This window comes from Micropterus salmoides, unplaced genomic scaffold, assembly GCF_014851395.1.
Source record: "Micropterus salmoides isolate LMB-PRFRI ecotype aquatic unplaced genomic scaffold, ASM1485139v1 Ms_hic_scaffold_13, whole genome shotgun sequence".
Lineage (NCBI taxonomy): Eukaryota > Metazoa > Chordata > Actinopteri > Centrarchiformes > Centrarchidae > Micropterus > Micropterus salmoides.
In genome coordinates, this window is record NW_024040374.1 from 19293363 (window position 1) to 19307040 (window position 13678).

The 13678-nt window shown below is 42.0% G+C and overlaps 1 protein-coding gene across 5 annotated transcripts in view; it reads right to left on the reverse strand.

Annotated features, from left to right (window-relative positions):
* The window catches only part of tle2a (TLE family member 2, transcriptional corepressor a), a 46752-nt gene extending 35168 nt beyond the window's left edge, over positions 1-11584 (reverse strand). For 3 of the 5 annotated variants that reach the window (XM_038716004.1, XM_038716003.1, XM_038716001.1), the window contains exon 1: positions 11020-11582. In XM_038716004.1, the coding sequence (XP_038571932.1) occupies positions 11020-11043 (24 nt within the window). In that variant the 5' untranslated portion in view covers positions 11044-11582. Of the gene's footprint in view, positions 1-11019 lie in introns of all 5 variants that reach the window. The other 2 variants (XM_038716000.1, XM_038716002.1) reach the window with 2 other exon arrangements.
* Positions 11585-13678: the final 2094 nt, after the last annotated feature.

A 13678-nucleotide genomic window follows, 5' to 3' on the forward strand; every position in this document is an offset into this window, starting at 1 on the left:
TCTGACATGAAGGGGCCATTCACAGTGATGCATTCCCTGAATGAAATCATTCCTGTTTTCATTTGAGTTACCTCTAATTACACCACAAACAACTAACCACTATGACCTCACATCCTTGCTCTAACCCCCCACCCTCAAAAAATGTCCACACACACATACACACACAGACGAGACTACACACCCACACATGCCCACTACAAACACTTAGTGGATGTGTGCACGACGCAGTTTTCCACAAGTATTTACAAGCACATATGCACTTTATTGTATTTGCACATGTCTGTAGCTCATACGTCAATATCATTGGGAATAGGCAAGATGTGTCTCAAAGCACACTAGCCACACTGACCCAGAGTGATACATAATTTGCTAATGGAGCTAAAATGGGGCCATCAGTGTTATGATGTGGTTGTGTGACCATAGTTTCACTTAAAAGGAACACTACCCAGTGTCATCATCACATGGCTGCAGGGGATGAGGGGAGAAACAGATTTCTCCTGGATGACCTCTCACATTCTCCTTCCTTTCATTTGGAATTTTAACCACTGAAAATGCATTTTTCCCCATGTAGCATCAAAGCAAAAAAAGATTCGTCAAAGTTCTTTTATACACAGAGCTCCCACTATATTGTGATGAGTGGTTGCCATGTTGTTGTTTCTTCTCTGCAATGTTCCTCATTATAAACACTGATTGTGACCAGCTTTGGCCAGAGAATCTAGTAAATACTACGTTCACTGGTGGCAAAACAAGTTTAAACTCAACATAACATTTTGCCTGTTCACACAAAAACAAGGCTAGTGCTGTGTCTCAGTTTGTGCCCTTCCACGCTTTGGGCTGTCGCGGTGAAGTAATTTCCCCTGTGGTAATATGTTGGGGCTCAGCATCGCAGTATGATCGCATTTTTCATCAATGAAGTAATATGGTGCCATATGGCATAGTAAGAGTGTCTGCGGATCTTGCCTCACTGCACGGCGAGCAGCTAACAGCAGCTTCATGGTCGGAGCAAGGTAGCTGCTGGGTGCTAGTCAACAACATTGCCAAGCATACTCATTTTTGTAGTTTGACCATCATGTCAGCTAACCTTTAAAATAAGCAGTAAAACAACACAAAACACGGCAACACTTACAGCTTCCAAGTTTGAAGTCAGGTCACGTACAGCCCATGGCGATCCGTCCTTGAACCGTTACAGACCTTGTTATGGTTGTGAAACTTTTGAGGCACTAATTTATTAATTTAACACACCTTGAAGTGTAAACTATGAACATTGCGGTTGTTGTGGTGCTTGCGATCCTCAGCGGTAGGCTTGACCAATAGTGCGGTATCTCAATTTTGAGGTTATCGCGACAGCCCTAGTTACACTTGGTATTTTTCAAGTATGGCAAAATCAAACGGTAAGCTTCCGGTCCGAGACATGAATCCAACACGAAGTCCCTTAAACCTGCATTCTATTGAACGGCCAGGAGGGGGCGACTCTTCTGGTTGCAAAAAGTAGTCCGGTCCTTTTTACTTCTCCGCTGATTTATTACTCAGTGAACACTTTCCTAGTGTAGTTTATGGTCTTAATCAATAGTTTCATGTCTTCTTTAATACAACATGATGTTCATTTAATAAATTATGGTCCCATTTAGAGGAAAATAGACTATAAAGCAGAGTATGCTTCAGGGCAGGATTATCTATGATTGTCGTTACCATGCCAACCTGTCATCAGGCTAGAGTGACTTGTACCCACGACACTGTGTAAATTTAACCAGCGACGTTGAAAAAGCTTATTAGGAGTCGGCTGTTCATTTTCTCTTTAGTTTTAAGACTGTTGTTCGCTAGACAAAATTGTCAGAACCAGTTAAAATGAGTTAAGGTGAATTACAGATGCACCTAGCTAAGCAAGCTAACTAGCTCCACAAACGGCCATTAGCGCCACCATCTCGTCCAAATAAGGTCACTTCCGGGCACTTCCTGGTAGCAAAAAATAAATAAATAAATCAACAAGGCGGCGCCCTATCGGCTAAACTCGAGCAAGACAGTCCACAAATCAATGGGTGACGTCACAATGACTATGTCCACTTCTTATATACAGTCTATGGGCAAAATAGAGGTAGTGATGGCGCAATGGATAAGACACACGCCTTTGGTGTGAGACACCCGGGTTCAGCTCCCCACTGTGACACACCAGTTTGTCCCTGAGCAAGACACTTAACCTCTAGTTGCTCCAAAGGCGTGCGACCTCTGACATACATAGCAATTGGATAAACGGATAAAAATGTCGGCTAAATGAATAAATGCATCAGTTTATGTACGTAAATGTATATCAAAATGCAGTGCACTATTAGTACCCGGATGGTACATTCACAACATAACAGTAAAAAAAAGTTGAGTGTGGAACGCTGGACACCTCTCACCCTTGGTCGCCATCTTGGCTATGTAGCGAAAGAGGGACCACCAACGTATTTTCAAACTTGTGACAATGGTCGCCGAGGAAGTGGCAGCAGTTGCGTTCGTAAAAGTACATTCATTTTTAATAAAACTGCAGGCATGCAAACTGGTCAGGGGTAAAAAGGTGAGAAGGATATGCAAGCAGAGAAACGTACAGAGACAGTGTAAGAGGGTTCTTTTTTTTAGCTTACACGTTGTATAGATTACATCCATTTATCAACTGCAACAAGAGAAAGACACTGACATGTAATGGCATCACTTTGTGTTGAAAAGTACTGGGGACATAAGGGCTCAGATTAGGGGTGTGATGATACTGTCAGTGCCAAATCCATACTCCCTGCCGGATCTGTTCTGCATATGCGCAAAAGTGGTTCTGTCCGATAGATATATCGGACGGTTTTCTTGCAGTTGATGTTGACTACCACCTATATACAGCGTGCTAGCCTCGAAAACCCAGGCGTTTTCTAACATTAACTTAGCTCTCCTTATTAGCTAGGCTCCTTGCATGCTTGCTAATAACTTTAAGCTTGGTCTCCAACATTGAGTGCGTTGTGTTGGACAGATTTGTGCAGCGGTGTTCATGAGGCAGAGGGAGAGAGAGCGAGAGAGAGCGAGAAAGAGAGGGACGGGTGAGCGAGAGAGAGAGGACGAGCAAGAAGATTTGCTGTGCGAATGCGCTACGGTGCTCTGCAATCAAATACGATTTTAAATAGGCCTAGTAAAAAAAAATTGAAAATCAATATGTGGCGGTCAGCATTGATATTGTGGCCGGCCGCCACAATTAAATGAATGCATCGGAAACACTGACATAATGCAGTTTAAAAATAAACTTGTATTGTTAGAAATAGTACTTTGAACAAAAAGGTACAGCAAAATATATTGAAGTTTTGATAAATAAGAGTCAAATGTATAAAACTACAGAAAACATTTTTTAAATATCTGATTTATTATTAAATTATAGAGGTGTACTACTAATGAACTTTAAATAGTGTATGCATTGTGGTTGGCCAGCAAAACAGAAACTATAAAAAAATACCAATATAGTACTACTACTAAAAATAATACCATATATCATCTATCAGTACTGAGACTGCCCTGCTTAAAGTCACCAATGACCTTTTAATGTCTGCTGATGAAGGCATGTGCTCAGTCCTGGTACTCCTGGACTTTACTGCTGCTTTTGACACCACTGATCACAACATCATGTTAGACAGACTGAGGCACTGGGTGGGGATCTCTGGTACTGCCCTAGAATGGTTTTCATCCTACCTGTCAAATAGGAAGTTTTGCGTGTCTGTAAACAACCATCTCTTTGTTCTCTCCAGTTAAATATGGTGTGCCTCTTGGACATATTATCCATAAACATTTATATTTCTTTTCATATTTATGTGATGACACACAAATGTACTTGCCCGTCAGATCCACAGACCCTGGAATGCTGAGTTCACTTAACAACTGACTTTGTGAAGTTAAAAAAATGGATGTCAAATAATTTCCTCCAGCTGAACTCAGACAAAACAGAAATCCTGGTCATCAGGTCCCAGCAGATGGCAAAACAAATACTGCCATCTGCTGGTTCCCTAGTAAATCACATTAAGCCTGTGGCAAAGAACCTTGGTGTTTGGTTTGATAGTAATTTAAATTTCGAGCAGCACACCACAAAGCTTGTTCAATCATTTTTTTTATCAACTTAGAAATATAGCAAAAATTCGATCTATGTTAACTTTTAAAGGACACCAAGACCATTTTACACGCCTTCATCTCATCACGCCTGGATTATTGCAACAGCCTTTTCACCTGTTTAACCCAAAAATCTACTGATCGACTCCAGACTGTCCAGAACTCAGCTGCCAGGCTTTTAACCAGAACAAAGAAATATGACCACATCACCCCTATTTTAGCTTCATTACACTGGCTCCCAGTATGTTTTAGAATTTACTTTAAAATTGTATTGATCACTTTTAAAGCTCTTCATGGCCTCTCAACTTGTTATATTTCTGAATTTTTAGTCCCATACACACCAGCACGTACCTTGGTCTGTTGTGGAAACAGGAAATCAGGTCGGCTGAGTCAGTGAACTCTTAAGTCCCTTCTTAAAACATACTTTTATAGAGGGCCTTTCCCGATCTTATTTGACTTTATTTTATCCCTTTTATTTTATTTTACTTATTTTATATTTATCTTAAACGTGTATTTTAGTCTTTTCAATGTTTTCTTGCTTTTATCTTGTATTATTGTCTTTTGGGTATTATAGTCTTTACACTTGTTAAAGCACTTTGTAACTTGTTTTTGAAAAGTGCTCTACAAATAAAGATTATTATTATTATTGTCATTGCTATCATAATGATGATAAACACATTTAATCATTTCTGACGCCCACTGTAACTAGAGACACTACAGTTTAATCGCCCATTAATGTTAGCCTCCTCCACTGATAAACACAGCAATAGCTTTGTGGCTAATTTAGCAATTGGTAGCGTTAGCTGTTGTTGGCGATGTAAATAAATGAGAGAGAAATGAGAGGACCAGTCGCTAGAACTGCCGAACTCTTACAAAAATAAATCTACAAATCACGTCTGTCAGCAGCGTAGCCTCCAACACTAGGTTACTGTGACATAAAACACACTGTGAGCCTGGAGAGGGCAGTGAAAAACGGGAGGGTTATCAAGTCAGGTCTCCGGAGAGGAAAACTGATGAGGGATATTTTTATTAATATTTAAGTCATGTAATTGATGGGACAAAAGACCACTGAGCGTGAGAGCTACCAGGAGCTCCTCACCATAGCTCCGGCAGAGCCGGTGTACTGACGATATACGCTGCCTTGTTGAAAAATGCTACCGTAGCGCAAGTCGATAGCAGAGGAAACATCACTGCAGATTCATCTCACCCCGGACACAACCTGTTCCAGCTCCTCCCCTTTGGTAGGCGCTACAGAGCACTGTACGCCAAAACCAACAGACACAGAAGCAGTTTCTTCCCACAAGCCATCATTGATGAACAGCTGATTCTGACTCACAGTCTCAGGAACAATTCCTGTGCAATAACCCAGTAACTCTGTCTCTAATCAGTTACCTGTTTACTGGTTTCCATTTTCCTCAATAACAATATAATAAATGTTCAATATATCGTCAAATATTTGCTTTAATTAATTTGAGTCACAAACAAATTAGCACCTAATTTTTCTATTAAAATATTTATTTTGTTGAAAAAAAGAGGCCTGAAAAAAGATTAATCATATTTGTTGAAAAAGATTATATAGTATAGATAGATAGTTTTAAATGTTCTAACTCAGACTTGTGAAGGGATCCACTGTTTGGCATTAAGTGTTTGTCACATTCTGACCATAAAGAAAAGTTTAACTACATAATTAACCATCTGGTTTCTTCAATTTTCACTCAGGAGCAAAAATCAGCCTTTAAACTTGAAAGAAATAATGACTTGACATATATCGTGATAATTATCGATATCGAATGATATGAAATGTTTTTATTGTGATAACATTTTTGGCCATATGACCCAGCCCTAGGTATACCTCTCACAGTATGACATCTTCTGTTTTTTGATTATATTCTAACATTTCAGGGGTAGCGTATTTTGATAGACTAATATCCCCTATCAAAAAAAAAAAAATATATATATATATATATATATATATATATGTGTGTGCTACACACTTCAATGTGAAGCGCTTTGAGTTTCCATGATAAAGCACTATATAAATGTAATTCATTATTATAATTATTATTAGATTTGAGACAACATTACCGTGTCAGAATGTACGCACTACGCAAGTATGTACATAGTGTACACAGTTTACTGCATGTTAGTGTACTAGCGTCAGTATCTGAACCGAGACACAGCTCAGGAGTCTACGGTCATGCTAGCGGCTCCGTGAGACTGTACTCGAACTGAGCTAAAAGCTAACATGAGCATGCTAACATGCTTACAGTGAAGATGTCACCATGCTGAAGGTATACTGTTGACCATCTTAGTTGAGTTTGTTAGTATGCCAACAATTGCCATAAAAACTATTAGACAGATTAAAATGTTGACCTAATGACTGCATAGATGAAAGGTCAGATGGTCCCAAACATTGTTTCAATTCATCCTGAGGAGAACATGAATGTCCAACAAATTTTATAGTAATTCATCCAATAGTTGTCAAGACATTTGTACTCAAAAAGCTAGAGGATTTCAGGGATCGCAAAAATCTGTAGAGTTTATTGCGTGGGCACCATGAATGTCTGTACAAAAGTTCATCTTAATTCAGCTAGTTGTTGAGATATTTCATTCTGGACCAAAGCGGTGGATGGTCTGACTCAGTGCCATCACTAGAGCCATGCCGCCAGCACAACAACAACAAAAAAAAACACAAAGCCAAATGTTTATATTACAGTTTTTTGTTTGTTTAATCAGATCTCTCTGCCTGTCTGTTTTCGCTGGGAAGATGCTGTTCTGCTGCCTCCCTTCATATAGCTCGGCCCATTAGTCACACCGCTAATTACACTGCTTACCCACAGAGTCGATCATCAGAGTAAACACCCACCGAGCTCTCTCTCTCGTTTCCTTCTCTCATCTGACTACCACCAAGGACGCAGTGACAGTAGGTCCAACCCAGAATAGCATTCCTGAGTGTGTGTCTCTGTGAATCCAACCATGCACGCCTAAAAACACACCTCCCCATCTCAGAGAGCCATTAAACATGTCAATACACTGTCCTGTCTCAAAAGTGTTTGAAGTTAAAGCTCCTTATATCCAATTATTCAAATATGACATGTCAGCATACAGCAGTGATTTGCATTGTTAAAATCGGTTTGCAGTGGGGAAGAAAAGACACAGGTTCATTGTCCCCAACTGCATCACCCCCCACCTTACATCAAGTGGCTAGTTGCTTGGCTTCGCGCTGGAGAAATGTTCTGGTAATCTCTCAATGATTCTTGCACTTAGAGGGGAGGGGCTGCCAGGCACCTGTTTCATTAGCACCACACATCTTTCTTTCTCAGCCTTTCTCACCCCCTCCCCCCCACCTACTCATTCCTCTCTCCTTCCTCCCGCAAGCCTCGTTATTCAAATTTCCCTGCTGTCAGCCCACATTAGCGAAGTGCCACAGTTTGCCTGTCAGCTGGCTTAATTGCTGGAGGTGCCTTCTTTTATTAGGTAACCCCCTCGGCTCGTTTGTTCCTTCCACCGAGACGCACCTCCACAACAGCCTGTGTAAACCTGAGATCCATTCAGCCTCCTTTCCTTCATTTTCGTCTGCCCCTCCCTCTCCAATCTAATCGGTGGCTGAGCAAAGCAAGAGAGCTCCTGATCGATAGCCACACTCTCGCCACTGGACAACGTGGTGATAAAGAGCTAAAAGCTTGCTACGACTGGGGAAGTGGAGTCTTGCTTTATGCTAGCTCTAAGGACAAAGATGGGAAGGCCTCATCTCAGTCGCTCACTCAAAGTACCCTCCCCACAATAGTCTATGTCTCCTCCCTGACCTTATCCATCTTCACTGATTATATATTAATTTAGAAAGACCACCTCCTTGAAGGGGTTAGGATGATAAGGAGATAAGAGATGCATAGATGAAAACATTTTTCTGCCTTTCTTCCATGATAAATTACATTTCTTGATTTTATTAAATGGCCCCTGAATTCTCAAAAGGTCCTACCAGCTCACTGTTGACATGACGACATGTTAGAAAACTGTCTGATCACCGTTTTCCCAAACAGATTATGGAACATCAAAATAGGTATCAACAATGGACAAAACTACAAAACTTGAACCTAGGTTCATATTATACTTAGACAAACCCCTCCCCCAGCTCAGGGCATTGTTCAGGATGAAGTGGTTGGTAGAGGGCTGTTGGTCATGTTATGACCAATCTTATTGTGGGCTTTGAGAGGATTGGATGTCTTTAATCAGTGACTGATAAGTTGATTGTTTCCCACAGATTAGGTTTAATTTGGCAACAGAAAGATCTTTAAAACTATGTTTCCCCACAGAGCAAACACATTAACAAGGGACACCCTTTTAAAAATACTAGTGAGGTACAGCAAACCTGCTAATGCCACCATTTTGTCTTTCTTAATGTACTTAGTTTATGTCTTAGCGCTGTGGGTCAAATCATCATTACAGTCTAACAAAAATTTCATTACTGATTGGAATACAATTTTATCTTCTGCTTTGATGTTTAGCTTTTTTCTCTACATCCATTTCTGTCCATGTCTACAGTGTAGCCTTGTATGTTTCTGTCACTATGGCAGATTTAAAAGAACATTAAGGATTTAAGGCAGTCAGCCATGCCTGCCATGTCCTATACACTTCTAAGCTACTCTACTGTATTTGGCAAAATCCCCAAAACCATCTGGGCACATACAAGGGACTGAAGCATTTCCAAGAATGTTTCTATGTCGTGTTTACGTGACGTGGACACCACCATACATCCATGTGTACATCTGTACACATTATTCGATTTTTTATCTCTGGTGAGAAGTTCACCTTAGGTGTGCACAGTATTTAGTCAGTACATATATTAAATCTTCTGGATGCGCGATTAAAAATACCAACCAGAATTTTAATCCGTTTATCTGTTGCACTTTACACCATAAAATTATACCTAATGAATCTGTGCGTGCACTCTGTAAAAAGGCTGAAACGCTATTACCAAGCTCATATGGACAATCATGAAAGAAGATCTGCTGTAAGAAGCTATAAGCATGCAGGTTAAATGACATGCTAACTGGCAGAACAAGAGACCTTGTGGCTGACAGGTCTCTTGTTCAGGATCTGTAAATGCACGTGTGAAATTAATGTAGCACAACTCTTAATTATCATTTGATAAAAATAACTATATAGGTACTTGTTAATATGGGTCACGTGTTTTATGTAATATATGGGTCACATCCTTCACAGCAGACCAGTAGCCGTTGATGACAGGTTACTGCGAGCCTAGCATTGCAAAGATTAAACAGTTTGCTGGGTTGAGAGGCCCTTCACTCCGAGGTGCAAACAAGAGCTACCGATGGCCAGAGACTTTCTAAGGACACATGGTACTGTTGAGATCTGCGGAGGACAGAAATGAACCAGGGCGGCTGGACTAAACATTCCACCCAGACCCGCCGCAGTCTGCTCCTCTCACCCTGGGACGCCTGCCCATACATTAAGATGTGGTTTGGAGCTCTCACAGGAACACAGTGAAGAGAGGCTAGATGAGAGGGATTGGGTTTACAGTGCAAACCACAGACCCACAGTCTGCCTCCTGTCCTGCCTTCCTGCAGCAGCTATACTACATACACAGCTGCTGCAGCATGGCATGTGTGCGTGTGTGATGTTTGTGTATATGCTGTATGTTTGGGTAGAGGGGACTCATAAGGTCCCATTACCACTCAAAAGGAAGTACTGGCTGAAATAAAATGTACAATGCATGATGTTAGTGCATAAAGTGTTGTGCAAACACACAAAAGCTACAAAAATGTAAACAATGTGTCTTGTGGGGGTCTTTACCTGCATGAATGAATTTGTGAGAAGAATTAATTAAAGTGGCATTCACATGAAGATATACTCCACAGTGTGCTCAATCTGATTTCAATGCATGGGACATGAATGTCAAAACAGTGTCAGGGGTGGGGTGCAGGGTGGCATGGCTGAGGGATGCAGATGAGGGTTAGGCAAATGAGCAGGTCTTAATTGATACTTCACACAGCTGGAGGACCAGTGTTTATGTATTTGTGTCGGCTCAAAAGCTCTCCACATAACTCGACTGAAGCAAATTAAAGCCATGCATCTAGAATTTCACTCCTAACCTCGCAGATATCTGTCTCACAACACAGACAGCACGGCAATTTCTCTTTCATTTTACCAGCCACATTACTGGCCTGTATAGAAGAGTTTTGGCAATCGTGGTCAGCTTCTTGAAAAGGGATATCTTCTATTGAATCATTAAATCAGGGGCACCAATCACCCTTGATATGATTTTAAAAAAGTAAAAGCAGATTTTTTTAAGATGACTGGCACTTGAAAAGGGCAGCCCATTGAGTGAAGGTGTCAACAAGCCAAAGCTGACTCACCCCCCTCCCCTCTCTCTCTCCCTCTCTCACAGCCCGTGAGGAAGGGACAAACAAACACACACTTCATCATCTGGGTCAACTCCACAATAGTGTGGAAATTGAAAGGGGGCTTGTTTCAAAACTGGTGGTGGCCACCAAGGACACGAGATTCACACACAAAGACACTCAGTAAAGTTGGACATTGTTTAAGGTGGGCTTTGCCCCACTAAACCCTTACTGACAGCAATCTGCCTGACCTTCAGAAGACAAAGATTACACAGGGCGTAAAAATTAAGAAGAACTGAGTGATATGTTGCATATACGAGCCTAAAGAGTATCATATTTGCCCCACAAAGGAGTCCCCGGAAATACACCGCAAGGATGAATATTAGATAAACAATTTCGGCTTGTACTTTCTTTCTGAGGCTCAATATGGTTTAAAATCAACCTGGTGTTTGTTACAGACACGTTGTGTTTAATAGAGGCTCAGGATACAAGACAATAACCTCTTAAAACTAATGTAGACGGTTACATAGTAGCGTAGCCTACTTACCGGTGGTCGGTTTTGAGGAAACATTGTAGCCGCCGACTTGTGTGTCTCCGTGCGCCTTTTTTTGTCCTTCTTCTTGCTCTCTTTTGGGGCGGAAAGCTTCGTCGAGAAATACGAGCAGCCAATGTACTATTGTTGGTCTCAGAGAGGCATTTGGCCCGGTTTCAAAGGTAATGGCAAAGCTAGTCTCGGCTCGCTCATTCCTTGCTTCAAGACTCCTTTGTTCTGGGTTATATCTCCAGCCCCAAACCGCACCGCACTCGACGTGTAGTAAGGACGGGGAGAGGAGAGGAGGAACACCCGGGTCCAGGGGAGCTTTCTTCCAAGTCCTCAACTTCGCGCTTCCAGCAATTACAATATTGCAATTGGTTTCCCTTTCCGATATCCCTTCGCCGTCAGTAGCATAAAGGCCAGAGGGGGGAAATGTGGTTTGCTTGTGGCTTCGGAGACGGACACACCACCGGCACATTCAATGCAGCCGCAGCCTCTTTTGTCTCGCTCGTTGGCCTGCACTCTTTTCACACAACACTCCCAGTCCCTCACTTCTCTCACTCCCCCCTTCTCAGATCCTCAATGGGACATAACATATGAGTAGCTTTCTTTGAGGCGGGGGGTAAACACACGGCTTGCTGCTTCCCCCCACAGTTTGTTGTATCAAAATGAATAACCTTATCATGGTTTGCTAATTTTCTTGTCCCCTAGAAAATATAAGTTAATACAATCTACCGTGTAAAGTTATACATATTGGGCAAAATCAGAGCATCGAGCCTTCACACAATGCTGCTCTTCAAACACCCTGATGATATTTGCTGGATTTTTTCCCCTCTTGTTATTGTTGCATTTTAATTGGGTTCCTGCTTATATAGCCATGTCACAGAAAATCTACCCGCACAATTAGGACATTTTTAATTTTATTTTTAAAAAGTGTTTTTTTTGGAAATAGGGGGTTCAGAGGAAGTGTTCAGTGATTGAATGAAATCTCCACGTGGGGCTCGGCCTCGGCACAGTAAACACTGGTAAAATGAGCCAATGGGTATTGAGGACACCCACGTGGGGCGTGCTGACCGTATGCTGATTGGAGGGCACAGGTATCGCAAAGCTCCGCACGTCAATCAAGCAGCCTACAACTGTTCTGTGAGGTTAACCCTTTCGTTGGATACAGGGAGTGATTGAGAATGCGAGGAGTTGTGTGGTGGCTGTATCAAGATTCAGTGGTTTTCCTTTTGCTCCCCACAAACCGTCAATGCGATGAAAAATCTTACATTTCGTCCTTGTTGGTGTGGAAATAAATAGACTTTGCTCACCCTGCTCATTTCTAAATAATAATCATGACCACAGGGAACTGACCAAACATGAAAAGACCAAACAGATGTAAAGGCACCAGAACCCACAGAATAGTGATAATGCTGAAACGCTTGCATGGCTATGTATTGAATGTGCACACTGTTGTTACCTGGAAAAGGAGAATTATTCTTGAGACGAAGGGAGAAATGGTGGAAAAATTGGTATTCTGGTGGCACGACCCCTTTGGCGGGGCTCATAATTAGAGAGAGAGATATTGAAAAAGCAATTTCTGACAGTGGAAATCACAACCTGCCAGAGGTGGAGTTGGAAAATATAGATGGGTGCGTGTGTTTGTGTGAGAGTATATGTGTGTGTGTGTGTGTGTTTGTGTGTGTGTGTGAGAGAGAAAGAGACAGAGAGAGGAAAGGCAAAGGGGAGGGGAGGAAGAGAATAAAGGATGAAGGACAGCAGGGGGGATGCTGAGAAAGACGAGCCAGTAGGAGGGTTAGAGATTGAAGAGAGGGAGAGTGCACATGGGTGATGAAAAAAAAAGTGTGTGCGCCGTGTGTGTGTGTGTGTGTGTGTGTTGAGCAGACGAGTGAGGGAATGAAAAAGAGAAGTGTGAGGGAAGCAAGTGGGGAGAGAGGAGAGGGAAGGAGAGGAAGAGAGAGAGAAAGAAAGATTTTATTGCCATTTTTTCCCATGAATTTTAATGCACAGCACTGGTCTCCCTCCCGGATTCTGGGATCACATTTATTAGAGAAAAAAAAGTCATGAGGAATGCAGTGCTTTGCAGTCTGCTGCTGCAAGGGGAGATGTTTCATGTTGGTGTGTGTGGGGGTTTTTTTGTGAGGGGGGTTGTGCACAGGATGTATGAGGCTCCATTGCGCTGTGCTGGGGGAGGGCATAATAATATAGATGATAGAAAATGATAAGTGAAGGACACATATTATTGCTATTGGCAGGTCAGATGAAGGAGCCTACTAAGTGTGTGTGTGTGTGTGTGTTTTGGCTGAGCTCCAGTGATTAAATACACCAACTCCACGATGCCCTTCTCTCCTCCACAGAGGCTCAGAGCAACGGGACATCAAAGTGGCCCCAAAATGGGACAGGACGCGATGCTCGCGGTGCTACTGGAGCTTTTGGTTTAAGCTCAGTCATGTGAGGTTGTAAAGAGACAATTCTGTCAAACACATGCATGCTGAGGGAAACTAAACACACCTTCACACACCTGTCTCAAAGGGCTAAACAGTGGAAACCGGATGCCAAACCACCAGTTATCCATACAGTGGGCAAAACATCAGGAGGGAGTGATTCTCGGATGAGGTGATGAAAACAGGTTCACTTCCCACAAAAATTCAGAGACGGCTACATTCCT